General features: G+C 54.1%; 14 protein-coding genes across 14 annotated transcripts; 8 read left to right on the top strand and 6 right to left on the bottom strand.

Annotated features, from left to right (window-relative positions):
• Positions 1 to 20: 20 nt before the first annotated feature.
• On the bottom strand, positions 21 to 2,216 carry ILV2_2 (Acetolactate synthase, mitochondrial; the record flags this gene model as incomplete). Its single annotated transcript, XM_049370123.1, has 3 exons — positions 21 to 70; positions 122 to 1,804; positions 1,877 to 2,216. 3 exons carry the CDS (start codon positions 2,214 to 2,216, stop codon positions 21 to 23), a joined length of 2,073 nt encoding a protein of 690 aa, XP_049218123.1.
• Positions 2,217 to 2,524: 308 nt separating this feature from the next.
• Positions 2,525 to 3,939, top strand: J4E78_009533 (uncharacterized protein; the record flags this gene model as incomplete). The annotated part of the gene is made up of 3 exons (XM_049370122.1): positions 2,525 to 2,585; positions 2,638 to 2,698; positions 2,766 to 3,939. The coding sequence occupies 3 exons, from the start codon at positions 2,525 to 2,527 to the stop codon at positions 3,937 to 3,939; spliced, it is 1,296 nt and encodes a 431-aa protein (XP_049218122.1).
• A 75-nt stretch (positions 3,940 to 4,014) lies between these two features.
• On the bottom strand, positions 4,015 to 5,210 carry J4E78_009532 (uncharacterized protein; the record flags this gene model as incomplete). The annotated part of the gene is made up of 2 exons (XM_049370121.1): positions 4,015 to 5,041; positions 5,095 to 5,210. 2 exons carry the CDS (start codon positions 5,208 to 5,210, stop codon positions 4,015 to 4,017), a joined length of 1,143 nt encoding a protein of 380 aa, XP_049218121.1.
• Positions 5,211 to 5,423: 213 nt separating this feature from the next.
• J4E78_009531 (uncharacterized protein) lies at positions 5,424 to 7,586 on the top strand (the record flags this gene model as incomplete). The annotated part of the gene is made up of 1 exon (XM_049370120.1): positions 5,424 to 7,586. One exon carries the CDS (start codon positions 5,424 to 5,426, stop codon positions 7,584 to 7,586), a length of 2,163 nt encoding a protein of 720 aa, XP_049218120.1.
• Positions 7,587 to 8,519: 933 nt separating this feature from the next.
• On the top strand, positions 8,520 to 10,310 carry J4E78_009530 (uncharacterized protein; the record flags this gene model as incomplete). The annotated part of the gene is made up of 3 exons (XM_049370119.1): positions 8,520 to 9,552; positions 9,599 to 9,927; positions 9,975 to 10,310. The coding sequence occupies 3 exons, from the start codon at positions 8,520 to 8,522 to the stop codon at positions 10,308 to 10,310; spliced, it is 1,698 nt and encodes a 565-aa protein (XP_049218119.1).
• Positions 10,311 to 10,953: 643 nt separating this feature from the next.
• Positions 10,954 to 12,009, bottom strand: J4E78_009529 (uncharacterized protein; the record flags this gene model as incomplete). The annotated part of the gene is made up of 1 exon (XM_049370118.1): positions 10,954 to 12,009. One exon carries the CDS (start codon positions 12,007 to 12,009, stop codon positions 10,954 to 10,956), a length of 1,056 nt encoding a protein of 351 aa, XP_049218118.1.
• A 309-nt stretch (positions 12,010 to 12,318) lies between these two features.
• On the top strand, positions 12,319 to 13,104 carry DPM1 (dolichol-P-mannose synthesis; the record flags this gene model as incomplete). Its single annotated transcript, XM_049370117.1, has 2 exons — positions 12,319 to 12,419; positions 12,483 to 13,104. The coding sequence occupies 2 exons, from the start codon at positions 12,319 to 12,321 to the stop codon at positions 13,102 to 13,104; spliced, it is 723 nt and encodes a 240-aa protein (XP_049218117.1).
• Positions 13,105 to 13,772: 668 nt separating this feature from the next.
• Positions 13,773 to 16,291, top strand: J4E78_009527 (uncharacterized protein; the record flags this gene model as incomplete). Its single annotated transcript, XM_049370116.1, has 2 exons — positions 13,773 to 14,096; positions 15,419 to 16,291. The coding sequence occupies 2 exons, from the start codon at positions 13,773 to 13,775 to the stop codon at positions 16,289 to 16,291; spliced, it is 1,197 nt and encodes a 398-aa protein (XP_049218116.1).
• Positions 16,292 to 16,496: 205 nt separating this feature from the next.
• J4E78_009526 (uncharacterized protein) lies at positions 16,497 to 16,916 on the bottom strand (the record flags this gene model as incomplete). The annotated part of the gene is made up of 1 exon (XM_049370115.1): positions 16,497 to 16,916. One exon carries the CDS (start codon positions 16,914 to 16,916, stop codon positions 16,497 to 16,499), a length of 420 nt encoding a protein of 139 aa, XP_049218115.1.
• Positions 16,917 to 18,022: 1,106 nt separating this feature from the next.
• Positions 18,023 to 19,459, bottom strand: J4E78_009525 (uncharacterized protein; the record flags this gene model as incomplete). Its single annotated transcript, XM_049370114.1, has 2 exons — positions 18,023 to 18,801; positions 18,859 to 19,459. 2 exons carry the CDS (start codon positions 19,457 to 19,459, stop codon positions 18,023 to 18,025), a joined length of 1,380 nt encoding a protein of 459 aa, XP_049218114.1.
• Positions 19,460 to 20,152: 693 nt separating this feature from the next.
• J4E78_009524 (uncharacterized protein) lies at positions 20,153 to 20,779 on the bottom strand (the record flags this gene model as incomplete). The annotated part of the gene is made up of 1 exon (XM_049370113.1): positions 20,153 to 20,779. One exon carries the CDS (start codon positions 20,777 to 20,779, stop codon positions 20,153 to 20,155), a length of 627 nt encoding a protein of 208 aa, XP_049218113.1.
• A 350-nt stretch (positions 20,780 to 21,129) lies between these two features.
• Positions 21,130 to 22,014, top strand: J4E78_009523 (uncharacterized protein; the record flags this gene model as incomplete). The annotated part of the gene is made up of 2 exons (XM_049370112.1): positions 21,130 to 21,197; positions 21,249 to 22,014. The coding sequence occupies 2 exons, from the start codon at positions 21,130 to 21,132 to the stop codon at positions 22,012 to 22,014; spliced, it is 834 nt and encodes a 277-aa protein (XP_049218112.1).
• A 1,140-nt stretch (positions 22,015 to 23,154) lies between these two features.
• On the top strand, positions 23,155 to 24,438 carry J4E78_009522 (uncharacterized protein; the record flags this gene model as incomplete). Its single annotated transcript, XM_049370111.1, has 3 exons — positions 23,155 to 23,762; positions 23,807 to 24,068; positions 24,268 to 24,438. The coding sequence occupies 3 exons, from the start codon at positions 23,155 to 23,157 to the stop codon at positions 24,436 to 24,438; spliced, it is 1,041 nt and encodes a 346-aa protein (XP_049218111.1).
• Positions 24,439 to 25,434: 996 nt separating this feature from the next.
• On the top strand, positions 25,435 to 26,863 carry J4E78_009521 (uncharacterized protein; the record flags this gene model as incomplete). The annotated part of the gene is made up of 4 exons (XM_049370110.1): positions 25,435 to 25,441; positions 25,486 to 25,798; positions 25,850 to 26,378; positions 26,423 to 26,863. The coding sequence occupies 4 exons, from the start codon at positions 25,435 to 25,437 to the stop codon at positions 26,861 to 26,863; spliced, it is 1,290 nt and encodes a 429-aa protein (XP_049218110.1).
• Positions 26,864 to 26,920: the final 57 nt, after the last annotated feature.

The following is a 26,920-nucleotide window of genomic DNA, read 5'->3' as shown; positions in this document are numbered from 1 at the left end:
CTGACAAAGGGGAACAAGTCTTAACGACCTGATCGCTCCTTAGTTTGCTTTCTGCGGTCCTTGATAGTTTCTGCGCTTATGTTAGCATTAGTCATCTTAGCATTTGACGTATGAGACTCACTCTCGTCGTAAATCATAAACTCGTGCAGCGCACTTCCGGCCGGCACCATAGGTAGCACGGGCACCTTCTGGTCGGTAACAACCTCCAGCAGAGCCGGACCATCGCTCTCCAACAGCCACTTGAGGCTGTCCTCGAGCTCCTCAGGCTTGATGCAGCGCTTGGCCTGGACACCCATGGCATCACCAAGCTTAACGAAGTCGGCGTTGCGCTGATGGGTATGCGCGAAGCGGTCAGTGTAGAACAGGGTTTGCCATTGCGTGACCATGCCCTGCTCCTCGTTGTTGAGAATGATGATCTTGACGCCGATGTTGAACTCAGCGGCGGTGGAGAGTTCAGTCAGCGTCATGCTGAAAGAGGAGTCGCCGTCAATGTCGATGACGGTGCATTCTGGGCGCGCGACCTTGGCGCCGATGGCGGCGGGGAGACCGTAGCCCATGGTTCCCAGACCACCGGATGTGATCATGGTGCGGGGGTATCGCCAGCGGTAGTGCTGGGCGCACCACATTTGATGTTGGCCGACACCGGTGGTGAGAATGGTCTCCTCCTTGCGGTGGGCTGTGAGGTCGGAGAGCTTCTCCATGACGGTCTGGGGCTTGATGAGGCCGTTCTCGCCCTCCTTCTCGTAGGCCCATGGGAAACGCTCCTTCCAGGCGGCGATCTGTCCGAGCCACTCCGGTCTCTCAGGAACCTCGTTCACGAGAGGTAGGAGCTGCTTCAGGTTCGTGCCGAGGTCACCCTCGACAGCCTCGGTCGCCTGCACGACCTTGTTGATGTTCTTGGGCATGATCTCGAAGTGGATGATACCACCACGGCCCTCAGCCGCTGCTGCCTTTGCCGCGGGCGCGAACTTGGAGATGGCACCAGTGATACGGTCATCGAAGCGGGCACCAAGAGCGAGAATTAAATCGGCTTCCTGCATGGCCATGTTGGCGTAGGCCGAGCCGTGCATACCCAGCATGTGAAGAGACTTCGGCTCAAGCTCGTCGTATCCTCCGAGACCCTGCAGGGTGGTGGTTACGGGAATGTTGACCTTGTCGGAGAGCTCCTTCAGGAGCTGGGGTCCGTTCTCGGTCTGGAGGATACCCTGTCCAGCGTAAATGACGGGCTTCTTCGCCATGTTGATCAAGTCGGCGGAGCGGCGGATGGAGTGGTCCAGCTGCTGCTTGCTAAGCTCGCGCGCGGCGATGGTCGCAGCGCTGACGGTGGTGGGGAGGGTGCTGCTCATAGGAATAGCTCTTTGGAGAACACTGGCAGTAACATCCTTGGGCAAGTCAACAAGCACGGGTCCTGGGCGTCCGCTTGTCGCAATCTCGAACGCCTCGTTGATTCTCCGCGGGAGTTCCGCAACGTTCTTGACAAGGACATTCCACTTTGTGCACGGCCTTGTAATGCCGACCATGTCAGCTTCCTGGAAAGCATCGGAGCCAATTGCGCTGGTAACGACCTGACCGCAGAAGACAACCAGGGGTGTTCCGTCCATCAGCGCATCCTGCATGGGTGTGACGACGTTCGTGGCACCGGGTCCAGAGGTAACGAGCACAACACCGGGCTTTCCACTCGCGCGGGCGTAACCCTCTGCCATGTGGCCGGCACCCTGTTCATGGCGTGGCAGAATGAAGTCGAAGTGTTTTGACTGGTAGATCGCATCGAAGACGGGGAGAATCGCACCACCGGGGTAGCCGACTGAGAGGTGTTAGTATTTAGATGTGAAGGTTGGTGCACGCAATTGTTGTAAGCATGTAAGATGTGTCATACAGATGTGCTTGACGCCCTGGCGGAGCATCATCTCGTGGAAGATCTCTCCACCGGTCATGCCGACAAACGAGTGGTCCATTGCAGGTGAGCGGTACGGCTTCAGCGGCTGGACATCCTTGTGGTCCTCACGGTTGAAGGCGGGCGACGGTCTTGAGCGCGGTTGTGTTTGTGGGGCCGCCGCCTGGGTGCTTTGAGGTCGCTTCGCATCTTCCTGGGTGATTTTACTCGAGACGGCCTGCGCGGGCCTGCGGAAAGGTGAGACGGCGAGTCGCTGTGTGGAGGTGGAAAAGTTGCGGCTGCCCTTGAGAGCATTTACAGCTCGTGTGCGTGACTGCTGCATGGCGATTATGACGTCCACTCAGGACGAAGTATTAATAACGCACAGAGGGGAGATTCAGCAAAAGCAAGGGCGACGTGGGAGAGAGAGTGGGAGGAAAGACGAAGCTGACGGACGGTTTTGAGTCAATTGGCCGTTCGCCTTTGAGTCTTCGTCGGGCCCAGGTTCGTGGCGCATATGAAAAGTTAGTGGAGTCGTTTGGCCCCGGTGGCAGGGGTCTTGATTGGGCGATCCCCGCAATTCGAAAGAGTGCTGCCGAACATCGGAGCGCTGTGAAAGCCGTCTTAGTCCACGGGGACACCATAGACACGATGCAAGTTCCCCCTGGACGAGGCCATGGCCGCGCTGCCTCGGGCGACGAGCGACGGCGAAGTGTGTTGACTGCTCTCCACGTGTGCTCTGGCATGACTAATCGAGAGAACAGCCGCCCTGACGCGCCGTACGACAAAGGGTCCACTCGACGCCGATGACATCGTTATAGACGAGTATGCGCCCAGTTATTCAGCCGGCAGATAATACGGATACAAGACACGCGCTTACACAATGATACAGCCCTCTCGCTGAGAGTACCGCCACCCTGCCTGCGCGCGTTCGGTCGCCAGCACGGCCTCAACCTTCCCCGCAGCCGTCGTATGAGGGCCCAACACGCGGCATCGACGACATACCCCATAAGGACTTCAGCTTCCTCCAGGACCCGCAGGCATATCATGTTCTGCCAGTCACTAACGTCCCGCCTCCGTTCCTCAATGCGCCGCATGCCCCGCCGATATCCTCGCCGATAGACACACTTCTCCTATCAGGCCACTACCGTCTCGCCGCCATTGCCGCAGCGCGCAATCTCATCTCCGCTGCTGCAGGTGACCACGATACCCTACTGCATCTCATCCACGTCCGCCTCGCATGTCTCTGTTTGCTGCAAGAACACGCGCTCGCCGCGCAGGAATCCAAAGTTCTGGGTGACCTAAACAGCGCCTTCTACCGCCACCCCCTCACAAACGCCCATCTCGTACCCTGGGATCTACGCCTCCTTGTCGTACGACTAGCAGCGCTAGGTTACGGTGAATGGCGCAAGGGCATAATGGGGTACTACGAACTCGCACGTGAATGCAGGGAGAGTATTCTCAAGGCAGGCTCAGACGAGGACAAAGCGACCTGGCGATCGCGGCTACGAGACTGCGGTATTCGTGTTGCGAATGTACTGGTGGAGATGGGCGATTTCGAGGGTGCAGGGAGACATCTAGCAACACTCGCTGCGGATGGCGATCAAACGAGGGAGATCTCGCTAATGGAGACACTCGTTTGGCTAAGAGTCGGTGACATGGTATCAGCACGGCGTTGTCTCGCTCGCGCATCCTCCGCCTCAGCAGACGCCCTTGTAGACGGCACGCTGAACGCGCTCATCCAGCTCGCCGACTCCGACTACGCCGCCGCTGCCGAATCTTTCCAAGCCCTCCGCGAAGAGTTCCCTGAAGATGCGATGGTAGCGCAGAATCTGGCTGTGTGTTTGCTCTACACGGGTCGGATATCGGATGCTAGAGACATACTCAGTCAGCTGGTCGACGATAGTTCGCCTTTCCACTCGCTGGTATTGAACCTGAGCACGGTGTATGAGTTGTGTACGGAGAGGAATAGGGAGAAGAAACTCGGCTTGGCGGAGAGGTTGGCAGGACGGAGGGATGGGGGTGGAGTGGGTTGGGAGCGTAGTAATGCTGAGTTCAAGCTGTAGAAGTAGGAAATTCAAGAGGATAGCAAAGAAGTTGTAAATAAATCGGGGTATCTTGAATATGTCTGTGTCTTCTCATCAACTAGCCGGTCTCCTCAAGGCCAGGATGTCAGATAACTTGACATTCCCTTTACCACCCCAACCTGCAGCTCCTTGAGCTACTTCTGGTCGAACGCGAACATACCAGCCCCACGCCCGCTTATCCAGGTCTTCTCTACTCAGTACTTTTGCCCATGACCCATATAGGAGTTCCAGTGCGCCTAGCAAAAGACTAAGGTTACGCTCTTTCTCCGCTGCAATGGTAGCAGCTGTTCCCTTACCCTTCGGTTTCGGTGTAGGCGCTCCCTCGACCTTGACGTCAACCTCTCCATCTTCCTTCTTGACTACCTCCACAGCGGGTGTCTCAAATGCTCTCAGAAGGTACGCCCTCGCGTTCTGTGCAGTGTAAATAGGAAGGTTACTCGAGCCAACTTTGGAGTTCTGTGCCTTCTTCAAAGCCTCGAGATCCACGCCCCAGAGCGCAGGTTCCCTTGCCTCCTCCACATTTTCATCACCGCCCTCAGACTTCACAGTCTTCTGCGCCGCCTCATCTTCCCACTCGTAACCCCACCTCTTCATCACTCTAACCTCCCTCGTCATAATACGTACCAGCGGCTGGCCCTCGCCCCAGCCTTCTTCTTCCGCTGGTTTCCCCTTCTCTAGACCGATGTTGACGGCTTTGGTCTTGCTGTTCATGGAGGTCACGGCTTGGGCTAGACTGAGACGACTGGATATGGGTTGGCTTGGCATCGTGAACTTGAGTAGGGTCACTGCGATGGCGAGGACGAGTGGTGCGCGATTCGTATAGACAACAGATGAGCCAAGTATGTCCTCATCTAACTCAGGTTCTGGCAGCGCGAGCGAAGCCTCGAGATCCGCGCCGTTTAGAGGTTGGCCATAGGTCGCCTTGGCTTTCTTCGACGCAGGCACAGGTGCAGCAGAGGTAGCGTCCGCGGTGCGCTTTTTAGACTGTCGTTTGGCGGCATTGAGAACCGAGCGCGCGACTTTCTCATCGGCGAAGATGGTCTTGAGGGTTTCGTGGGAGGATTTGGATATATCGGATGGACTGCGCGGTTGTCAGTAGGGAAATGACGCGGTGGTACGCTGTCACGTGCTTACGTGATGAGGTTCGCTGCTTGGAGGTCTTTGATTTTGGATAGAGCTTGCGCGAGAGGAACTTTGGCGTCTTGCGATAGGAACCGCAGGAGCGATTGAACGTCCTGTGCCGAAGTCATGGTGATAGTCTAGTTTCCGTGGTACTGTGGCCGTGGCATGACGTTGTTCGAGGTTCCCGGGGCCATGGGGAAGCCCTGGGCGTGACGCTAGTCTGGACCCTCACGCGCAAGCTTGACTTTCTGGTTGGCACTGCGCGCAACCTCACCACTACCTCATGCCGCAATCACCTCATGAAACCTTCCAACACGGCGATTAACTGATCACACGCCACTATGGCTTTCAAATTCTCCCTAGGCGCTGCGAAAGCCAACAAGGCGCAATTGAACGCCAAAGTCAAGGAGGAAGAGGAAGCGAAGGCGCGTGAGGAGAAGAATGCGCTCGACAAGGTCATGGCCGATTTCGAGGCGGAGCACGGAGCCGAGAAGAGTATACTGGGCGAGGTTGAGCAGCAGGAAGAGGAAGATGTCTTTGTTCCAACAGGAAGCAAGAGACATTTCACAGGCAGACAGCGCACGATGAAGAGCGGCCCCGGCACCCTCGAAACGGAGCCTCTCGATGGCTATAACAGACCAGGTGCACCTCCAGGACGCCTCGCACCACAGATACAGTCACGATTCGGAGGAGCAGTACCCACAGGCCCAGCCGCACTCGATGGCCCGAAGCAGACGGAGAACTTCTACACCACCGTCGTAGCGAAAGCTTCGAACCTCCCGCCCGAAATAGACTCGCGACGCGTCGAAGAGCTGTTCGCCGATTTCCCCTCACTCAAGATAGCGCGGGTCGACAGAATACCACAAGGTTCGAGGGTGGAGGGCAGGCCTTCAGCGACGATGAACATCACCTTTGACAAGGATGCCAACGCGCGAGACCTCGACGCTGCGATGAACAAACTCAACGACAAGAAGTATCTGGGCAAGGGCTACTATCTACATCTGGACAGATATCTTGGCAGTCGCACAGCAGACACAACACAACAGACAAAGGCATTTGGCGCACGGTGGCAGGCACCCGAGCTACCCAAAGGTTTCGCGCCGCCGCCAGATCTTGGTGGAGGGGGAGGGGGTAGAGGGCCGCGCGAGAACACGGAAGATCTCATCATCACTGCAAACCAGCCTCCCGATCTCGCGACCCTCAGATTGGTACATCAGACTATCGAGGGCGTCATTCTTGGTGGTGTAGAGTTCGAAGCGGCCTTGATGAACGAGCCGCAAGTACAAGAAGAGGAGCGCTTCGCGTGGCTATACGACCAGAAACATCCCGTCAACCGGTATTACCGTTGGCGTCTACACCAGATCGTCACCAACAGCACCGATTCCGAAATCTTCGCAGGGCAAGGCGCCTGGAAAGGCCCCGTCGATCCGCTCCGCCACGAGTTCGTCCACCACGTTGGCGCTTTCGAATCAGACGACGAAAGTCTAGATAGCGATGACGAGGAGGAGAAGGAGAAACCAATCTTCAAGCCCCTACCAGTCGGCGACAACTATCCCGGCCGCGTGGACAATGGCCACGGCATCATGAACCCCAGATCACGAGCGATGCTCCTATGGATGATCAACGCAATCCCACCCGGCAGCATCGTGTACGACGACCTCGCCGCCATCTCAACCTTTGCCGTCGAACACGCCGCCCAGGGCATGGACGAAGTCACCAGCATCCTCGTCTCCAACATCATCAACCCCTTCCAACTCACCGATGCCAACACACGAAACCGCGCAGGCGACGCAGCCGTCAAAGACGACATACGGCGCCCGGACCTCCGCCAAGTAACCCTAAACGCGCTCCGCATCGTCTCCGACGTCCTGCTCGTCACCGCAAAAGAATCAGGCGTCTCCTATAAATACCGGCTAGCCATCGGAACGGAGCTGGTAGAACGCAAAGTCTTTGAACATCTCGAGCAGTTGCCGCAGAAATTGGAGATGGGGCGGATGACGGAGAGGACGTATAGGGAGGATGTTAATGGGATATTGGCGGTGTGGACGGGGGATCATTTGTTTGATGAGAAGACGTTGAAGGAGTTGGATGATAAGTTTAATCGGAGGGAGAGGGAGAGGGAGGAGGGGGAGGTGCAGAGACGGGCGGCGGAGAAGAGGAGGAGGAAGGGGGTGGTTGTTAGGAAACCGAGTAATCCTGAGGCGAAGAAGGAGGGTGAAGAGGGTGAACAGACGATGGACGTGGATGAGGGCGCCGAGGATACGAAAGATGAGTTCAGATCGCCGTCGCCTACTGCGAGTCAAATGGGGGAACCAGAGCCTGAGCGACCTGTTGCTGAAGCGGAGGCTGAGGCTGTGGTTAAGGAGGAAGTGGTCGTGCCTGACACTGTCGTTTCTGCAGATCCGCCAAAGGCCATTGAGATCCCTGGAGAGACAGCTGTTGCGAGAGCGAGGCGGTTGAGACCGAAGGCTGAGGATATGTTTGCTTTGGATGAGGAGGATTAGTCTTCCTACTTTACCACAAAGATGCCATCAATCATCTCAAGCTCTCCAGTTGGACTTGGAACCAGATAGGTTGTACGCGTTGATCGAAAAGGACTAAGGAACTGTGTGACGGGTGGGTGGGGAAGGAGGGGAGCTGGTGATGTCTCATCAGAAGGATGCTGCATACCCTCTGAAGCTCACCTTGTGCGCCCAAGATAATATGGGGTTTTTCGCGTTGATCGAAAAGGACTAAGGAACTGTATGATACCCTAGATAGAGACAAGTGGAGACATCGGCGAGTAAAGAGCGGTGATGAGGAATTCGAATCCCGACCGCTGTCTTTGATGCTTCGAATTTTCTGATAGCTTGAGAACTTGGCTCCACATACTCATGATGTCTGTCTAACGCGTGATGATGGGTGTTGAGCCGTTCGTACATCCGTGGATGGAGTCTGAACGTATATCTGCCAGGGCTCCCTTCAACTGGGAAGGCACGAACAGGCAGGCGCCATGCCGCTAGTCATGACCCCACGTTCGATCGACGACAGGCACGCCCCTTGATTCGATCCCCTGCCCAAACGCATGGTCGCAGCATATCTTTGACGTGATATTGACAGATACATCCGTGAAAGACGGCGGCTCTTTGAAGTTCGCAGAAAACATCAGGTGCACGCGTGATTGGCTCGTGACTTGGGTCGTCGACTTGTGGACCCCAACATCGTGGAGCGCCTACGGAAGCTCTCCGCCTAAACCAACAACACAGACCTTCAGAGTCGCTACCTCACACCGCCTCCTAGCCCATCTTCGCCTACTTACTCGCGCAGCTGCCCCTCCGGCGGCCGCTCTATTCGCAGGGATATTTTCTTCCTCCCAACTCTGCCAAGACTACTGTGTTAGGGCTCTTCCGCTGCCATCTCCGCAGCTTCGCAGCCGTCCTCACCACGCCTAATCCAAAATGCCGACCTTTCTAGGCCTCGCCGTCAGCATCCATGCCGACAGCAACCCGCTCCCAGAATACTCGATACAGAAGCAATCTAAACATCACCGCATCACCTCGTACATCCCTGTCCCACCCGCAAAGATACCGCCGGGCGCTACCAAGCCTGAGCAGTCTTCTTTCGCGATATCGATCACTCTGCTCACCCCAGGTCTTCACGTGCCCTACTCGACGCCCAAGCCAACTGACGATGACCCCAACCCGAAAGCGAAGATTGTCGGGGGCCTCCCAGGTCAAACCGGAGAGCGGGGCAAGTACGGTCCCACGATAGCCCCGTACAAGCCCTTGACCACCTCGCCGAACGAGACAATCGCTGCATACATATACTTTGATGGCCGGGCAAAGGAGGAAGTAGCGACACTGCTGCGACGCGGCGAAGAGACGTGGGTCAACTCACGGTGGGTCAGCGTGCCAGAGTCAGAAGGCGGGGGTCTCGCAGAGCGCGAGTTCCTCTTCCGCGAGGTCGGTCTCGAGAGATGGCTCAACGGTCTGGATCTCGAGGGCAAGGACAAGGACGTGGCCGCCAAGATTGAGCGGAGAAAGCAGCGCCTGGAAAAGAAGCGGGCAAAGCGGAGAGAGGCCATGGACAGCAGCGACGAGGACAAGAAGACCTCTGGCAACGGTGTACTGCGCTACAGCGAAAGCAAGGACGCGCCTGTCGAGACGCTTTCCGGCAACGACGAGTTCTTCACCACCGACTCCGATTCGGACGACGAGCCTCCCATGCCCGAGGCAGCCGGACAAATCAAGGTCGCTCTGTTCCGCGTCCTGGCGTCTGGAGAGATCAAGCGCGGCGAGTACTCACCCCAGTTTGACGCACACGATGACGACGAGCAAAACGGAGGAGGAGAGGGTGAAGACGTTGACCACACAACGAGTTTCGCAAAGCCTAAGACGCTGGACCCCAAGTCTATCAGCACCCAGACCGTGACTGGCATAGATCCCCCGGACAAGCCTTACGCCGTCTTTACCTTTTTGTACCGCGGAGAGCGTAAGTTTACAGCAAGGGTCACAAGATTTTCGCTAACCAATGACAGGTCAACTGCGGAAGATGGGTATTCTGAACACCAAGGAGACGCCCAAGATCACCTCGCCACAGACCAAGCGGAAATCTGGCGCACTCGACTTTGGCAGTCTGAAGCCACTGAACGCAGCCGCTGGAACAAAGAACTTTGGAGGTTACCGAGAGACTTCGCCCAAGTCTAAGAAGAAGACGGAGGACGCCATGGACAGCGACGCCGACGACGAGGACGATGTCAAGGTGGAGGATGCGGATGATGATAAAGAGGTTCTCGACAAGGGCTTGCTGTCGCCTGAGGATGCTCACAGGCAAGGCGAGCTTGCAGAGGGCGTGCGCAAGATCAAGGTATGTGTATTGTTGTCGCTCGAAATTCGTCTACTAACACATCACAGCTGAAGCGTCAACATTCTGCAGAACCTCTCGGCCGCCCCGCAGGACCTTCCCACTCCGACTCGACAGGATCTCCTCTTTCCGGTACGCCAGCACCAGAAAACGCGTCGACAGGAGAGGCATCATCATCCGCCGCCGCGAACACCTCCGGAGAGCCCAGCACAAACTCGATCGCTTCACCCTACAAGAAGCAGCGCGCTTCATTACCCGGTTTCGACGACAACGTGCGCAAGAGCCTGGGCCAAGCCCTCATGGACGCCCACAACCAAGGTCGAGCCAACTCGGACGGGAACATCCCCACCATCGAAACCAAGATGGAAGAGGACGAGGAGTTGTGACACAAGAACATCCGTTTCCAACGCGCATTCGAATGAGGTAGTTTCTCATCGTGTAGCAAATCACACATTTTGTTTGCATTATAACGGTCAACCACGAGTCGAATTCCAATACCACGATGTCACCCAAAACCTTAATACCACGCGGAGAACCACAGTCGAGCATTACCTTTCAGGCGCAAAAATTGGCAAACGGAATCCTGCGAAAACTTAAGGGTTTGGAGGGGGCTTTGGATAACAACTTGGCTCGGCTGCCTTTTTTGGGCTCTGAGCTAGCTGGCTTGGCTGGTTGGTTTGGTGGATTCTGTACATGATCATGTTTCGTATGTTTCTTTTTGCGGTGGGGCTTCGGCACGAATGGCAAGATGGGTCGGTGGTATGGATGTGGAAGGGGTATGACGGTTTGGTGGACAAGATGCGGACTTTAGTGTCTTTCGTGTCTGGCGAGTTGGTGGTTGGAGGTTGGATTGTTTGACTGACATGGAATGAACTGCAATGAGACGTATGATACAATAGATGGTATTTGCTGATGGGACGAGTGTGCGGGTGTAGAGTGTGGAAAAGTGATGTTTGCGTGTTGCAAAGGATTGATGGGCTTGTAATCGGCTGTTCAATTTTTTGATTTACCAAGCAGCCGCCATGCAGATTACATCTGCTTTCGTAGTCGACGCTTGTCCTTCTCTGACGATGCTTCCTCAGGGCCCTTTATATACACGTATCGCACGGGCGATATTTCATGCCGTTGAGGTCTTCGTGGCCACGCACACAGATCGAGCAAAGAACCAACCTGTGGCACCAATCTGTTCTGACTGATTACCTCACCTTCTTCTCCTATCTCTCCTCCCTTTTCTTCCATCTTCAGCCCGTAGCCTTGGCCACCTGCCAGATTTGCATCTCTCTCTAGCAATACGCTCGACCAGCCTGCGTCTTGAGCGCCGAAAACATCCTTGTGGAGGTCGTCGCCTACGTAGATCTTCTCAAACTCCTCTGCTTTGAAGTCTTCACCACTGTTCATCGAAGCGGCCTCTAGCTTGTGGTCGAGTATCTCCTCCGCCGCAGCAAAGATCCGTCGATCTGGTTTCTCGACTCCGACGTCGTAAGACAGAACCGTGAAATCGATGTCATACTCTCCATCCTTGGTATTGGAGGGTTTCATATCTTGGTAACGCGAGGGACCCACGTTGACACCGAAGGACGACAGTATCCCCGGGACGCGGTTATCTGAGTTCGTTACGACGCCTACTATGGTTTTGTCCCAGGGCCAGAGTCCATGAGAAGTGCCGTTACGTCTCCTGTGCGCTTTCATATGCTGAATCATGCGGAAGAAGGGGAGGACGTCGGGGTACAGTGTATACCCCTTACGTGACGAGTAGGTGTGGAGGAGCTCTGGGACGAGGTACTTTGGGAGATTTTGGTTTGGAGCCAGGAATGGCGTGAAGGTTTCTTTTATTACTTTGTTCCACCATTTTTCTGCACCCATGCCTGTAGCCCGGCCATAGTTTGGGTGCTCTGATGATAGGCGCTTGAATGCGGATTTGAAGGATGAGGATACTTGGGTGGCGGGTTCGGGCGTGTTTATTGCGATGCCATGCTTGAGGGCAGCTTCGGCGTAAGTTACTGGGATGGGTTTCGTAGGTGTGAAGAGGGTGCCGAAGGCGTCGAGACAGAGGAAGAGGTTTTTCCTCTTGGGCATGGGTGACATGGTGAGAGGGTATCCGGCGTATCGACTGGCATTACCCTACAAATCCGATAGCATCGACCCAATGTTCTTCTAATTCGCGCGGGAATATCGATGAATATTACATCGACGTGTAAGGCCACCCAAACTCGGCCATGTCGTTGCGGAAGGAGATGGTCCAAAGAGGCTAGTCCAGGGTCCGCCGACAGCCCCGAGCTACTTGCGGACACGATCACCTCCGCGAATCCTCAACTCCCCCAACGTCAACCCTCACCTGCAGTCGCTCATTCACCCAATTCCGCAGACACACAACTCACACACGCAATTGCAACAATGGCGAACACGAACAAGTACTCGGTTCTCCTGCCCACCTACAACGAGCGTCGCAATCTGCCCATAATAACATGGCTGCTGGCCAAGACGTTCGAGGAGAAGTACGTCGCAACACCCCCCCTCTCAACCTCCACCACGTTACTATACTAACAATGCATGAACAGCAAACTCGACTGGGAACTCATCATCATCGACGACGGCTCCCCCGACGGCACCCAAGAAATCGCCGCCCAGCTCCAAAAAGCCTACACCCCATCCCGCATCCAAATCCGCGCGCGCGCCGGTAAACTCGGCCTCGGAACCGCCTACGTCCACGGCCTGCAATTCGCGACGGGCAATTTCGTCATCATCATGGACGCGGATTTCAGCCACCACCCCAAGTTCATCGCGCCCATGATCGCTTTACAAAAGACCAAGAACTACGATATCGTTACCGGAACGCGGTATGCGGGCGACGGCGGCGTGTTCGGCTGGGATCTCAAGCGCAAGTTTGTGTCGAGGGGGGCGAATCTTTTTGCGGACACGGTGCTCCGGCCTGGTGTGAGTGATCTTACGGGCAGCTTTCGGTTGTATAAGAAGGAGGTGCTGCAGAAGGTTATTAGGCAGACGGAGAGTAAGGGGTATACGTTTCAGATGGAGATGATGGTTAGGGCTAAGGCGATGGGGTGTACGGTTGCGGAGGTGCCTATCTCGTTTGTGGATCGGTTGTATGGTGAGAGCAAGCTTGGTGGGGATGAGATCGTTGAGTATGCGAAGGGTGTGTTGGCGCTGTGGATGAAGGTTTAGACGGGCTGGGTTGGAGAGTGGTGGGGTGCTTATGGCCGGAATGGACGGCTAGCCTTGACGATATCTTGGGCAGGTAAGGAGATGGTATATTTGATCTTTCTCTGCCTTTGTCTGATTAGTATGTTTAACTCTTAATCTTCTCACCAGAGTCATCTCGCAGCGTCCAGTCTCGTTTCAGTCTCTTTCTAACTGCGACATCGCTGAGAGACCGCATTAACTGCAGGATAGGGTCCAATCGCCCATTTCCCACTCAAGGCGACGCCAGAGCAAAGGGTACTGAGGTTTCTACCGCGATGCCTGAGTTGGTGAGGCAGTGCACGACAATGCAGGGACACAAGATATCAAGGAGCCACTCTACCGGCAGCCTGGATCAGTCATCTACAGTTGGCTCCAGGGCGCCTGCCTTCGACGATCAATAGATTGCAAACTATCAACGTAATCGCCTGTTTCGGACGCCAAGCGGCGCTAGAGTCAAGTGCTCCTGCCAGGGCTACCTTCACTTACGTCCTCCCCCTCACTTCGACTTTAGCAAACTCCGATTGCCAATCCGCGCAATCAAGCACACCCGAGATTGCGCACGTCACACAAAGGCGAAACCGTCGCTCACTGAAGCTCGGAAGTGCACCCCCACGATGTCTACCCAGGATATCACCAAACCCTTTCGCTTCATGGACCTACCCGCAGAGTTGCGCCTCATGGTCTACAAGCGCCTACCCCGTCAGATCAAGCACACTGAGATTCGCTATGTGACTGGATATTACGCCAGCACGAACGAGAAGATCGGCTCAACAGTGGTCGTGGTCACACGTCACCTCCCAGTAGCTATCTTGAGGACAAGCCGTCAGGTCTTTGCCGAGGCGGGTGGCATCGTCGCAAATCTGATCCGGACTTTCGTGACGGAGTCGCAGCCACGGGTCATAGGCCATGACACCGACCTGGTCGCATTACAAGAGCTCATCTACCTTATGCGCACGGAACGCAAAGCCTATCTGGTTAGTCGTTCTCTATGTTTCAATAATCGTCCATGTTCGAAGCTGACGCAGCTACAGAATCACCTACAGAGTGGTCGTCCTTTCCATGTGAACGCCACGATCCGGCGACATTTCCAGGGATATTCATACTTTGATCCCTCCCCATGGGAAATGAGACAACCACGCCACATTGCCCTCTTTCTTGTTCAAGCGGCTCTGGCGACAAAAGCAGACACGCAAGCATGGTACGACACTATAGCTACTGTATGCTTCGCAGACCTCGATACTTGGAAGACTAGGTCCATGCTTCGCTCTTATATCGCGTCACAAGTACATGTCCCCCATCACACTGCTATGGGCTACCCTGCTACAACTCGCCGCTACAAGGCTATCAAAGCCGATAACATGTGTAGGCTCATGGATGCGCCCGACGGGGAGATCATAATTGCGCCGAACAATTTGCCGTCAGAATCAATATCGACAAGTATCATACAGATGGGAGCTTTGTGTTCGAGCCTTGTATGAGCCAGGAGGAGTGGGTTCAAGACTGGCTGCCTTCTTCGTGAAGAGTACGGACATGGCGTTCCTTGTAGCGACGGGGTTATGGAGCGTGCTGAAATGTTCGCGGACTATTGCATCAACGCAGTCGTAAAACACGATACCGCGGATACCGCTGGGGTGCAGTTCCGGTCGTCATAACTCGGTAACACGAAGATTGGTGTTACGGTATTACCCCATACAAGTGAAAGCTGAACATGCCTGGAGACTACATCAAGGTGAAATCGTGTAAAGTGAGTAACCTAAGACTAATATCGTCTCTAGGGTGATTCGGTTGAGGATTCGTCGGGCGGGACGACATACAATGCCATCCGAATATTACTCTCATGCATCTCGCAATATCTCCATGAGATACGCAATCGTCACGTGATTATCTTGACTTTCACATTCTGCCGACGCGCATGAGTAATCACCTTCGACTGGCTAGATCTCGACATACTGCTACTTCCGGAGATCCGATATCAATCGTCCGTTTGCCGGCCAGATTTCGCCAACCATCTTACAAATTATCCGGCATGGCTCTTTCCGGCTTACCCGTGGGCTTGGTGACGGCACGGTAATGGTTTATGGTCTCTCCGATGGGATGTCTCTTATCGCCATATTCATCCAGGTCTTCTCATCCCATCATTGATGCCGTCATGTATGATCTTGTTGCCAATCCGCAATCTCATCCAGATATTCTGGGATATTGAAGCTTACAGCCACTGGCATTGTAAGTAAAGTCACTGACAAGAACCTTGGTCACTCCAAACCTCATTCATTGCATACGACTTCTTGTTTCTAAGAACATCTCCTACATCCTCCCAGCAACCGGCATGTCGACTGACCAGCACAATTCTTTCCCGTTCATGAGGCTTCCCGTCGAGCTGCGCCTAATGATCTATGAGCGGCTGCCACGCCAGATAAAACACACCGAGATCTCTATAGACGGAGCCGTGGCTGTACTGGTCACAAGACATCTGCCGACCGCCATACTACGTACGAGCAAGCAGGTCCATTCAGAAGCACGCACCATTCTAGAGGAACTAGTCCGACATTTCATCGAAGAGTCACCGACCAAGCTCATCGAGTTGGGCAAAAGCGGGACAAAGATGAGACAAAGCAAGGTACTCCAGTACTTCATATCACAAATCCCCCGCGAGCGTATGGCTGTCGAAGATGATAAGAAGTACGATATCCAAGCTATTCTCCAGAGACTACCTAAGTCCAGTGGACTCCAACCTATCGATCACGGCGCGACACCCAACATCGCTCGCTTCTTACACCAAGCTGCTAGAGCTAGGTACCGTCCTGATGACGACCATTTCTACGACGCTGCCGGCGGACTATGGAACAACACCGTCGTTACAGTCTTCGCGGCCCGCACTTCTTACAAGAACGAAGAAGAGTTCCAATGCTTCGCCGAGATTAACCACAGACACATTCGACATATGTACCATCATGGGGAGATGCCGCACTTTCCGCACGATATATGGATTCGAGATGGTGGTATTATACAGGTCGAAGGAGATGCCTCTCTGGAGAGGGCGATTGACAAGGTTCCGATGTTATGTCAGGATGGCTACGATGACTGGGGTAAGAGGACCGGGTCTGTGGGGGATTTGTGGGGGCCGGCTATGAGGAGAGAGGATTGGGATGGGGAGTGGCTTCCTTCGTAGGCACATCGTGAGGGAGGGATCGATGTTTGTATCACAGTCTGGACGCAGCTTGTGCTGACTACCTTCCTCCATATCATCAGTCAAATACCCTTGATAGCCCAATATAAACATCCTATTCCGACCAAATTGCATTCCCAAAGACCATGTTCCAGCCTCACTTCCAATTTCACTTTTCCTTTCCAAACGCCACAAATCCATCACCCATCTAACCCTCCCTCACACTAACCCCCTTCTTCATAACCAACAACTTCGTCTTCGTCGGCTCCGCAAACTTCTCCTCCTCCTCCAGCACCGGAATCGCTGCATCGCTATGCATAAACGCAATAAACTGCTGCAAATGCAATTCATCCTCAAACGCCATGGTACCCATGCAATCCCAGTCCATCCCGTCATCAACCCCAATCAACACCCGCGGAATGCCGATTGGACATTCCTCGTCGTCAACATGGTAGTGCCGCGTCCACGACAATGGGTGCACTTTTCCCGCAATTTTCTTAAGTAAAGGCGCGTACTTCTCCTCGTTGTGCTGGTAGAATTGTGCGCGTGAAACACCTTCTTTCCGGGTTGCGACTGTGGTGAGGATGTAGGGGTAAGCACTCGTTTTCGTCATTGTAGTTCCCGGCATTTTGGTTCTGGATTCTCCGTTCTTCAGGGTATGCGATGGGGGCGGGCGGAGCTATGTCGGCGGTGTAGAGATATGCGGCCGATGATTGGCATGGAATAAGTAATCGCAGGACCCGGAAGGATTGGAAGGATTCGCAGCAAAAGCAAAGAGACGGAACGACGCTCTGGGGGGAATAAAGGTAATACGCAGATATGAGCAAACGGGAAGAGAACGAAACCAAGACGCCAAACCGAAATTTCAGGGCCAGGAAAACAGGAGAACGGATGGCTTCCGTATGCAGGCTGGGCCCGTCAGACCGTAGTGTGCCGGTGTCAGCTAATGGGCAGTTTTGTACCCCTGTATTTTATTGGTCCCCACTTCCCGCTCGGTTACCACGAGGGCCGATCGCTGGAGACAGTGCAGATAGTGCGCTAGCTGGGTCTGGACTACTGACGAAGCTTGCGAAGCGAAGTTGTCGAGCCTTTCCTTTAACTTTCCAACCTGCTGCCTTTTTTGGTGAGGCCGCCGATACGGTTGCGACATGTCAATGCCGTTGTGGTTGTTTGAAACTGTGCCTGTTATCTCGTTTGGACTGGGGAGGGCCTGTGAGCGTCATCGGGTATGACGTTAGGCCTCCAGGCACCGCTAGTTTCATCTGCCGATGGCTGCTTTGGGGGTTGGATGTCGTTGTCGGAGTGTTGATCAGACGGAAGGACGCGGAAGTGGTGAGATGTACTTCCTTAGGTCCGCGGAGTCTTTCGGTATGTTGTATTGATCGTCGCTGCCAGAGCTGATAAAGTTGTGCAACAGCTGTCATCTAGTACTAAAGCGTCACAGCGCCGTGAGCGGACTCATCTCTGGAAGTCAAACTATTACATCGCGCGTTGTCCGTCATGCCTTGGCCCGCTGAAGCGTCCACATAGGTACTCGTTCTGTTTCCTTGCGCTTGTGCATCGGCGCGGACCGTCACTACTTCACCCCGCATGTGCGTGGTCCAGTTCGTGGCCGTCATGACTCCACCGAGGCTTCACATCTATATCAATGTTTGGAAAGTCTTTTGGAAAGTGTCCCATTCAAGCGCATTAATTCTAGCATAACTAGAGCAAAGGTTAAGTAAGGCCAATCCCCTACCCCATATTCTGCTTGCGAGTTCTGATCTCGAGAGCCCTTCTCTCGCCTGTGGGAGTATTCTCTCCCAATCCCCTACTGAGATCCCACCTCTTATCGTCCCAGAGATACCGGAAGACTCCCAGTGTATGTGTCTTGATGACAGTCATAAACTCTTCAATGAGCACAGCTTCACCATCTGCACCCATCCCGCTTGGAGAAGGCCCAAACACAAACGCCGGCACACCGCGATAGCGATAAAACTTACAATCCGTACCACCCAGGCCAACGATCTGTACCGGCTCCCTCCCAGTAACGTCTCGCGCAACATCGGCCATGTACCCAGAAAGCGGGTGATTGTACTCCGATAAGCTTGCTGGGTTGCTGGCTGCTTCTTGCACGGAGTAGGATACGCCAGGGGACGATAGCAGTAGGCTGTCTATCTCATTGAGTACAGCCTCAGCCTCGAGCCCGATCGGCAGGCGGATGTCGGCTTCAAAGACGCACTTTGAGGGGATGACGTTGACTTTGACGCCGCCGTTGATGGTGCCGATGTTCAAAGTGGGTGAGAACATGTTTGCTGCTGCCCCAGCGCCCATGATCTCATCAGTAACAGCGTGCGCTGTTTTGGAGCGAAGATAAGCCTTGAGTTGGTGCGGGATCTTTACGGGTATCGACTCGACCACGCGCTTCAGAGTCGTTATCAAGGAGCAAGCGTGTACGATGGCTCCACAGCCGTTGTGTGTGTACGCGCCGTTACCTCCTTGAGTGTTGACTGTGAAGGTCAATCGCAGAGTGCCTACCAATCAAAGTTAGTGTAGGTCTTCAAAGCTGTTCATGGATAGATGTCACTTACCCTTCTCGCCGAACCGGATGGACTGTAGACCACCAGGCTCGCCGTTGACAACACAATCGCCTAGCCAGGGTGAATTTTCACCACAGTGATCAAGCAGATACTTGGTCCCCCATTCGCCTCCCGTCTCTTCGTCCGAGACCACGGTCAAGGCGATGCTTCCGATGAGATGCGACGCTCGCTTCCTCAGCAACGTGAACGCGATGATGGAAGCTGCGGTCCCTGCTTTCATGTCGACAGACCCCAGGCCGTGTATCGAAGTGCCATCATTATGTCCAGAGTACGGCGGATAACGCCAACCCTCAAGGTTATTGACCGGGAAAGTATCCATGTGGCCGTTGAAGACGACGCGAGGACCGTCCTGCAAGCGGCCTTCGAAATCCGAGACCACATTGGGCATATGAGCCATCGGGGCAACGATATCTGCATAGATGTTGTTGGCTGAAAGGAATTTTGTGACGACATCTGCAGCCGCTCGGGTGTCGCCTGGTGGGTTGGGGCTTGCTGCTCGGACAAGCCTTTGCAGGAAGTGTATGTACTTGGCTTTGTTTGCTTCGATTTCGCATAGTATGAGGCTCTCGTGGTATTGTCTAGCTGGAGCCATCTTGAGTAGGGAAGAAGATATCCTATTTGTAGGTGAATAAAGACGATGTTGGGCCGGCGAAGAAATGGAGGCTTTATGTTAAAAGGGATTGCAGGCTTGTCTTCACGGAACTGGTCGACTACGGAGATGAAGAGATTTAAAGTTCAATTGTTGAAGGCACCCGTGGTAGTATATTGGCGCATGCCATAGATGAACAGACGAAACATATGCGCGTCGCATCACTGGCTGCCCGATCTTCGGTACCATACAACGACGCTTCATCTATCTTCAGTACGATTCGCTTACAATTTAGAGTACACCGATAAACATTTCTGCGGGAACAGTCGTGCATGGTAACTGGGCGGGCTGACTACATCAGGAGGTTGGTTGCGCATTCGCGACTTTTGTGTGGTTCGTAGTCCGCTGTTTAGTCCGGACTTTCCGAATGTCGGATCTACCAACATCACTCACAAGTCTTTCCTTTGCAAGTTCAGTAGTCTGATTCCATTGCGGGTATCCATGGATGCCATGAGTTCATAACGTCGTCGCTTAAGGTTTTGATTCTATGATTCAGCCTCAGGAGATCTCTCACATCGTCCCTTGATCGCTGCTCTTCTTCACATTCAGCGACGCTATTCCAGATCGGACAAACTTGCGGAACCATAGAATTGATCTACACATGGCTTATGCGACCATCTTGTGACCATGTCCCAACTAGCGACCTGGTGAACCGTCTCCAACACCCCCATCCGCGCCGTTCATGTCCTGCTCATCCGATAACGTCATACCCTCAACCGCCTCCTCAAAACTTTCCAACTCCACAAGCTTGGCCTCGGACGACGCAATCTTCAGCTCCATCTCCTGCTTCAGCACCTCGACCGTCGCACTGAAGCCAGCGAGGGCCTCAAGTAGCGCCCATGCAGTTGCTAGCGTGTCGAGATGGTCCTTCGTCGCTGAAATTGCTTCGTCTATGGCGGCGTAGAGGAGATCGCGCGTGGTAAGAGTTGCGGGGTTGATGAGAGGCGCGTGCGCGGCAAGAACAGTGACTACGGATGCGAGGTCGGATACGGTACTTCCTGTGCTTGAAGATGCGGAAGGCGAGCCGGCGGCTGGAGAGCTAGATTTCTCCTCGGTGATCTCGGGAAGGATGTGTACGGTATGGGGCTCGGGTGTTCGTGGCGGCGACGGATCTTGCGATAGCGGCTTGGGCTCGTTTGCGGGTGACTTTGCGATGAGAGGCGACCTTTCATTCTCGTCGACTTTGGATGGTACTGCGTCGCGCTTGAGTTTAGAATTCGGACCGTGCCTGAAGATGTGTCGCAGAAGATTTCCCCGCGTCATCGTGGTGGTTGTGGTTGAACTGGCGAAGTCGGCGGGAGTCAGGTCGCCACGGCTATACCGACGGGAGCGAGATATGGCTCTCAGCGTAAGCTGTCGGCGTAGAAGCGGGAGATTGGTTGGGTGACGGCGTTGCCGCAGTCGCAGTAAATACTTGCTCACCTACGATATAGTCGCGCTAGCCAAGGCCATATCGACAAACGCACGATCTCGTATGTACTTCCAGAACACCACGGTTCTTCTGTTCTTCTCTTGAAACTCCATCAATTATTCAAAATCTTCTGATGGCCTTCAACAATACCTACGACAGTGCCCGTGACCCTCGGCTCAGTCGTCAGCCTAGCAATGTCGACATGCCTGATGTAGTGTCTGCTGCCCCAACACCAAATCGTGAGGCCGTTGCAAAGCCGCCTACAGAGCCGTGAGTGCCCTGAAACGATCTCCCAAAGAACTCTTGCTAACTTCATCACAGTGCGGCGCCGCCTTCAATCGAGGGCAATATGGCACCAATGAGGCGGGTTCCCGAGCTTCTTGCACGCATCGCGGACCAGGAAGCTGACAACGCAAGACTCCAGCAAGAGAAGACGGCTGCCAAAAAGATGTCCAGCGACTACCATATCCGTCTCACGCAGGCGACCAAGTCGCTAGGCGATTTGACGGCCTCGTACTCGAGGCGCGTGGAGGAGAAGGACGCCTTACTCAGTGAAAACGTCGCAATCGAACAGCGCGACACATTGATGAGGAAAGAAACCGCCAAGTCCGCCCGCGACATCAGCGATATGACGAGCAAGATACAAGAGATGGAGGCCCAGATCCAAGCATACGAGGTCGAGAACAAGGATTTACAAGACCGCGTCACTACGTTGGAGACAGAAGCGCATAGCCTACAGTGTCACGTTCAAGACCTAGAGTTTGAGAGAGAGCAGGGTCGGGCTTCGGAGAGTATCGATGCATATGGAGCAAACGGTAGGAGGGACTCCACGCAACGCCCCATGTCGAACGTTGACGCCACTCCTCCGCGCCAAGGTTCAGATCGAGACCGAGAATCGAGGTACAGCGAGGCGGTATACACTGATCATCGGAGGACGTCGGGTGGATTCTACGAGCGCGGTGGCCATCAACGAGGAGCTCGCCGGGAGCGCGATCGTGGCCGAAACGTACGGAACAGGTCATCTACCAACGATCGCTTCGTCCCTGACCTGTACCCTCCCACCGGACCTCGCGCCGACAGGCGCTGATGCAGAGGGCGGGGTGAGAGGTGAAGGATTGTGACGGTGGTGGCGACAAGCGTTACAACATGGCGCCGTTGGTAAGACTGAGAAGATTGAAGGAGGAAAGTCCGTATGGCGGGTCTGCTCTACATGGCGGGAAACGAACCTGGAGGGCATTGTCAGATGTACGAAGCGGATTCTGACTGGGTGGGTCCCGATATCTGGCATTCTTTGCCGTACATACAATACCTGGTGATAGCAGACGCATTAGCATAATGAGAGCTAATGCCGGTTGCTTGAGTCATGTCCATCATCTCCAGTCTGATCCATCGCTAGTGAAACATGCACTCATCGATTTGCATACTGAAGATAGCATTGTTACCGTCGCCGTACACAGACCCATAGTATGTGTTGAAAGAACGACGAGGTTGGTCCGAAGTCACCGAGAAGTGCGAACTTCAGGGTTGTCGTCACCGACAAGGAAAGTCTCCGCGGACGACCATATATGTGAAGAGACTAGTGGAAAGCAGGGTACGCGGAGTCTTAATATCATGCCGTGATAAATGTGGAGAGGTGACTTGGAGGGAATCTCGCGTAACGGACACCGACAAGGGGGCAAGAACATCGGACATACAAGCCGCCTCACGTGACGTGCCCGGGACTCGTGAACGGGCCGCTAGTTCATCTCAGTCAATGACCCCGAATATAAGGTTCGCTAAAACGGAGAGGATCTGGAGGATCGCGCAAGACATGTGTCTGACTGGTTGATCGGGTCTGGACAGGAAGATAGGCGAAGCCACGATGCGACTGCGCCGCATGCCGGTACGCGAGCCAACCACTCATGTAGAGCCAGGCGTTGCTCGCTGCCCGTTTACCCAATGGTGGTGCTTTGATCAATAATCGCGCAACGGGCGACGTTTCTTACTGCGTTGGTGGCAGCGGAGTAGTCGACAGAGCCCATGTTCGTACTGCAACGCGATAAAAGGGCCGTTTCCGCGTCAGAAGGCGTCCTCGGAGCATCATCCGTCTTTCTCCATTCGTGCGTACCATCTTGAGAACCATGGCAGAACCAATGAACAAACGCGTCGTGGTGGTAAGTCGCCTTATATGCCATGGCTAATATGAGGCTGATCATTCCAATAGGTTGGTGGCTCGATAGCTGGGCTCATGCATGCTGTGGCGCTCAAGTCTCATGGCCACAGCGTTGTGGTTCTTGAGATGCGAACTGAACAGCAGCTACAAGCCCGAGCTGCAGGCTTGAGTCTATGGTCAAACGCACAGAAAGTGTTCACAACATACCTACCTGATGTTGAGCTTGACGATATCGTTTTCCGCAACCCCGCATTTCCAATCCTTGACAAGGATGGTAAGGTCTTGGTTGAAGTGCCGTTCACGGAAGACGTGCGCACCTCGTGCTGGGCTGGCCTTCACGGTCTGCTATGGATGGCCTGCGAGAAAGACGTCGAAGGACATGGGCCTGTCAGCATGCGCTGTGGATACCAGGTATGCGGGCTGACTGAGCAAGGTGACCATCTCGTGGTGTCATACAAAGGCGAAGATGGCATCGAGGAACAGATGACGGCTGACATGGTCGTGGCGGCCGATGGTGCGCGATCCCATCTTCGTAGCCTTGTCCTTCCTGATGTGAAGACCGATTACGTTGGCTATGTGGCGTGGCGATCACAATTCCCTGAAAAGGATGCGCCCGAGGAGCTACGTTGTGCTATAGAGGGCAAGATGCCTCTTTGCATGCTGGACGGGAGCTACATAGTGGTGTAAGTTGGACATGGCGATGTCGACCAAGGCTAACATGTGGAAGCTATCTATCGCCTAGCACAATCGGAGACATGCGTCCTGGCAACCGTGTCATCGAATGGTGTTGGTATGATGCGTGCGACGCTTCGACGCCAGTCTTTGCGGATTACATGACCGACGTTAATGGTGTCCGACATAACGTCACCGTACCCGGGGATTTGTTGCGCCCAGATGTTTGGGAGGCTCAGCTTAAGCGAAGAGATAAGGTGTTGTCTCCAATGTGGAGGAAGATCTTCCACGAGTCGAACCCGCCGCTTCTCACAGCCGTTCGTTGTATGTGCCGTCCATGAAGATGCACGGTTGAAGACATGTGCTGACCTTTTCAACCATCTAGCGTTTGACAATACAAAAGCTTCGTTCCTCGGAGGCAAGTTGCTACTGGCAGGCGAGGCATTCATTCAACTTCGCCCACATCTTGGCGCAAGCTGCGATATCGCAGGGTTATCGGCCATTACATTGCCGCAGGTTCTGGCTGGGGAGATGAGTCTGGGAGAATGGGAAAAGAAAGTGGCTCAGCACGCTATGGAGAAAGCGATCGGAAGCAGGGCCACTGGAATATTTGGCATGACGGGACAGTGGCCGGAAGGTTACACCGCAGAGTCTGCGGCGAAGTTCTCTGAGGAAGTGGCGGCTTGAAAGGGTGAAGCTTGCCGTGTGAAGGGATAGAGACAAGGGGGCATGATGACGTATGTGAGTTCGGAAGCAGCCCCGTCCCGGGGCCGGCGCTAGCGAACGGTCTAATCGAACCGAGTTAGGGGACTGCCCTCTCAACTACGCGACGTCTCTCGCCATCGCACAGTACTGACACATTCGTAGAGTGATTCGTAGCCAGCCTCAGTGGTTCTAATCGAAGGAAATTTTTATGGTCATCTGATGATAGCAGGACCTGCTATCGTGTGGGCGCGTTGGCCTGGGAAAAGCTACACAACCAAGAGCCTACATCGACGTTAGGTTAATTACTTTGCATGTTTCTATGATGATGTAGTCCGCAGACCTGTCTAGACCTTTCCTTGTGTAAGGTGCGGACCAACTTTGACGCGAGTCGGGCATCGGTGTACTGTAAATGTGGATACGGAGTCCGCGCAACGCGCCTGAGTCCGGCATCACCAGCACCTTTACCGTACAACACGCGTCGAACAATCAACTTCTCGGAATCCGTGGAGCGACTTCATGCAACTTCTCTTGGCGAGGAACCTTGCAGTGTTCCTGTAAAGGTCCGAATATCTATTACGCCGACAGCATCAAGTCGACAAGCCTCATTGAACTCTTGACATACAGTACGATGTACGAAGCGATGTACGAAGCGATGAACCATTTAACTCTTGCTGAGTGTAAAGATATTTTGCATCATCACTCTATCGTGGCTCAAAGCGAATTCTGCAAACATGGCCTCTCAACTCAAGGACGCGTGGGAAATATCCTTCCTTGGCGGACGCTCCAGCTTCCAGATTGGAATGGGTCTCGTCCTCTTCGTTCTTATTTTGGGCTTGTCCCGTGCAGTTTATCTGCTGTACTTTCATCCGCTAGCATCTTTTCCTGGGCCCTACAAGGCGGCCCTATCAACGTGGTGGCAGTACTCTTTGAGCAAGACTGGTAGAACGGAACAGATACTCGAGCAGCTGCATGAGAAATATGGTACGTCTGAGCATGAGTTAGATGGCCACATACTGACAGCCTGAACAGACACTCAAGCACTCCGAATCGGGCCAAATGAGCTACACATTACTGATCCCACACTCTATCATACGATCTACTCGCAGCGGTACATCTTCCCAAAACACAAGTACTTCTATGATGGTTTCAACAACCTATCCAATGTCTTCATCGAGGCAGACAAAGATGCACACCGTGCGCGACGTAAGCTTCTTAACAACTTCTTCTCGAAAGCGTCAATCAGATCCATGGAGCAGATCTTGTTCTCCAAAGTCACCCTATTATGTGACAGACTATCGGATACCAAAGACAACGGTGCTATCAACTTCTACCACGCTTTCAGGTAGCACTCCCAACATTATCTGGGGTAGAGATTTCGCTAAATCCGTTACAGGTGCCTTACGGTTGATTTTATTACGCAAATCGCGTTTGGGGAGTCCTTCAACATGCTCACCGAAGCCGAAGACAACACGTTCGACGCACCGTTCATTAAGTGTTTTGATCTAGCATCTGAGCAGATCTGGAACATGCTGTACTTCCCCATCCTTCGGACGATTGCATTCAAATGCCCACCAAGTGTGACCGGCAGGCTCAGCACATCGGCCGCAAGGTTTCAGGGCTTCCTACGTAAGGTCGCGAAAACTGTGGTCAACTTCAGACATTTGAAGGCATCCGGCAAGTCCTTGGACCGCGAGATTGTCTTCGATGCTATGCAACACCTCGACGATGCAACAGTCGAGTCAGAAGCCGCGAACATCTTGGTTGCAGGTTCTGATACAACGGCATTCACTCTCTCGACCGCTGTTCAGCATATGATGAAAGACCCTGCCATCTTTGTACAACTCAGAAAGGAACTGAGGGAAAGCGGCGTTGCGGCGACCCAAGATTTCACGCTCGTGAAACTTGAGCAACTTCCGTATCTGGTATGTATACTGATGAGATTGCAATACGAAGCTAACCCTGCTAGACTGCTTGTGTGAAGGAATCATTGCGCTATGCCATGCCCGTACCGGGACGACTTCCTCGAGTCGTACAACATGGAATTCAGCCTCTCGTGGTAGGCGGAAAGGTTGTCCCCGCTGGAGCTGTCGTTGGCATATCCGCCTACAGCATGCATTTCGACGAGAGCATCTGGGGCGAAGATGCCAGGAAGTTTAACCCCGCTCGTTGGCAGACCGAAGACGCAAAAGAGCTTGAGAAATATCTCGTGACCTTTTCCAAGGGCGCAAGGCAGTGTCTCGGGATCAATCTGGCATATGCCGAGATCTATCTCACCTTGGCGATGCTCGTCAATCGATTCCGCCTCGAACCGGATACGACCATCACGGCATCTGATCTCCAACCCCTGGACCATTTTGCCACTGAGTACGAAGGAACTGGGGTTCGCGCCATGGTTCATGAGGAGTAGCCGTGGGTCTTTGCGGCCCGCGCGTCGAACAGCTGCTTTGGGTACGCAACGACATAC

This window comes from Alternaria triticimaculans (genome assembly GCF_023758025.1).
Source record: "Alternaria triticimaculans strain BMP 0046 chromosome Unknown scaffold_21, whole genome shotgun sequence".
Classification (NCBI taxonomy): Eukaryota; Fungi; Ascomycota; class Dothideomycetes; order Pleosporales; family Pleosporaceae; genus Alternaria; species Alternaria triticimaculans.
The sequence above is the reverse complement of the archived record's forward strand: the minus strand, read 5'-3'. Positions and strand labels throughout refer to the sequence as shown.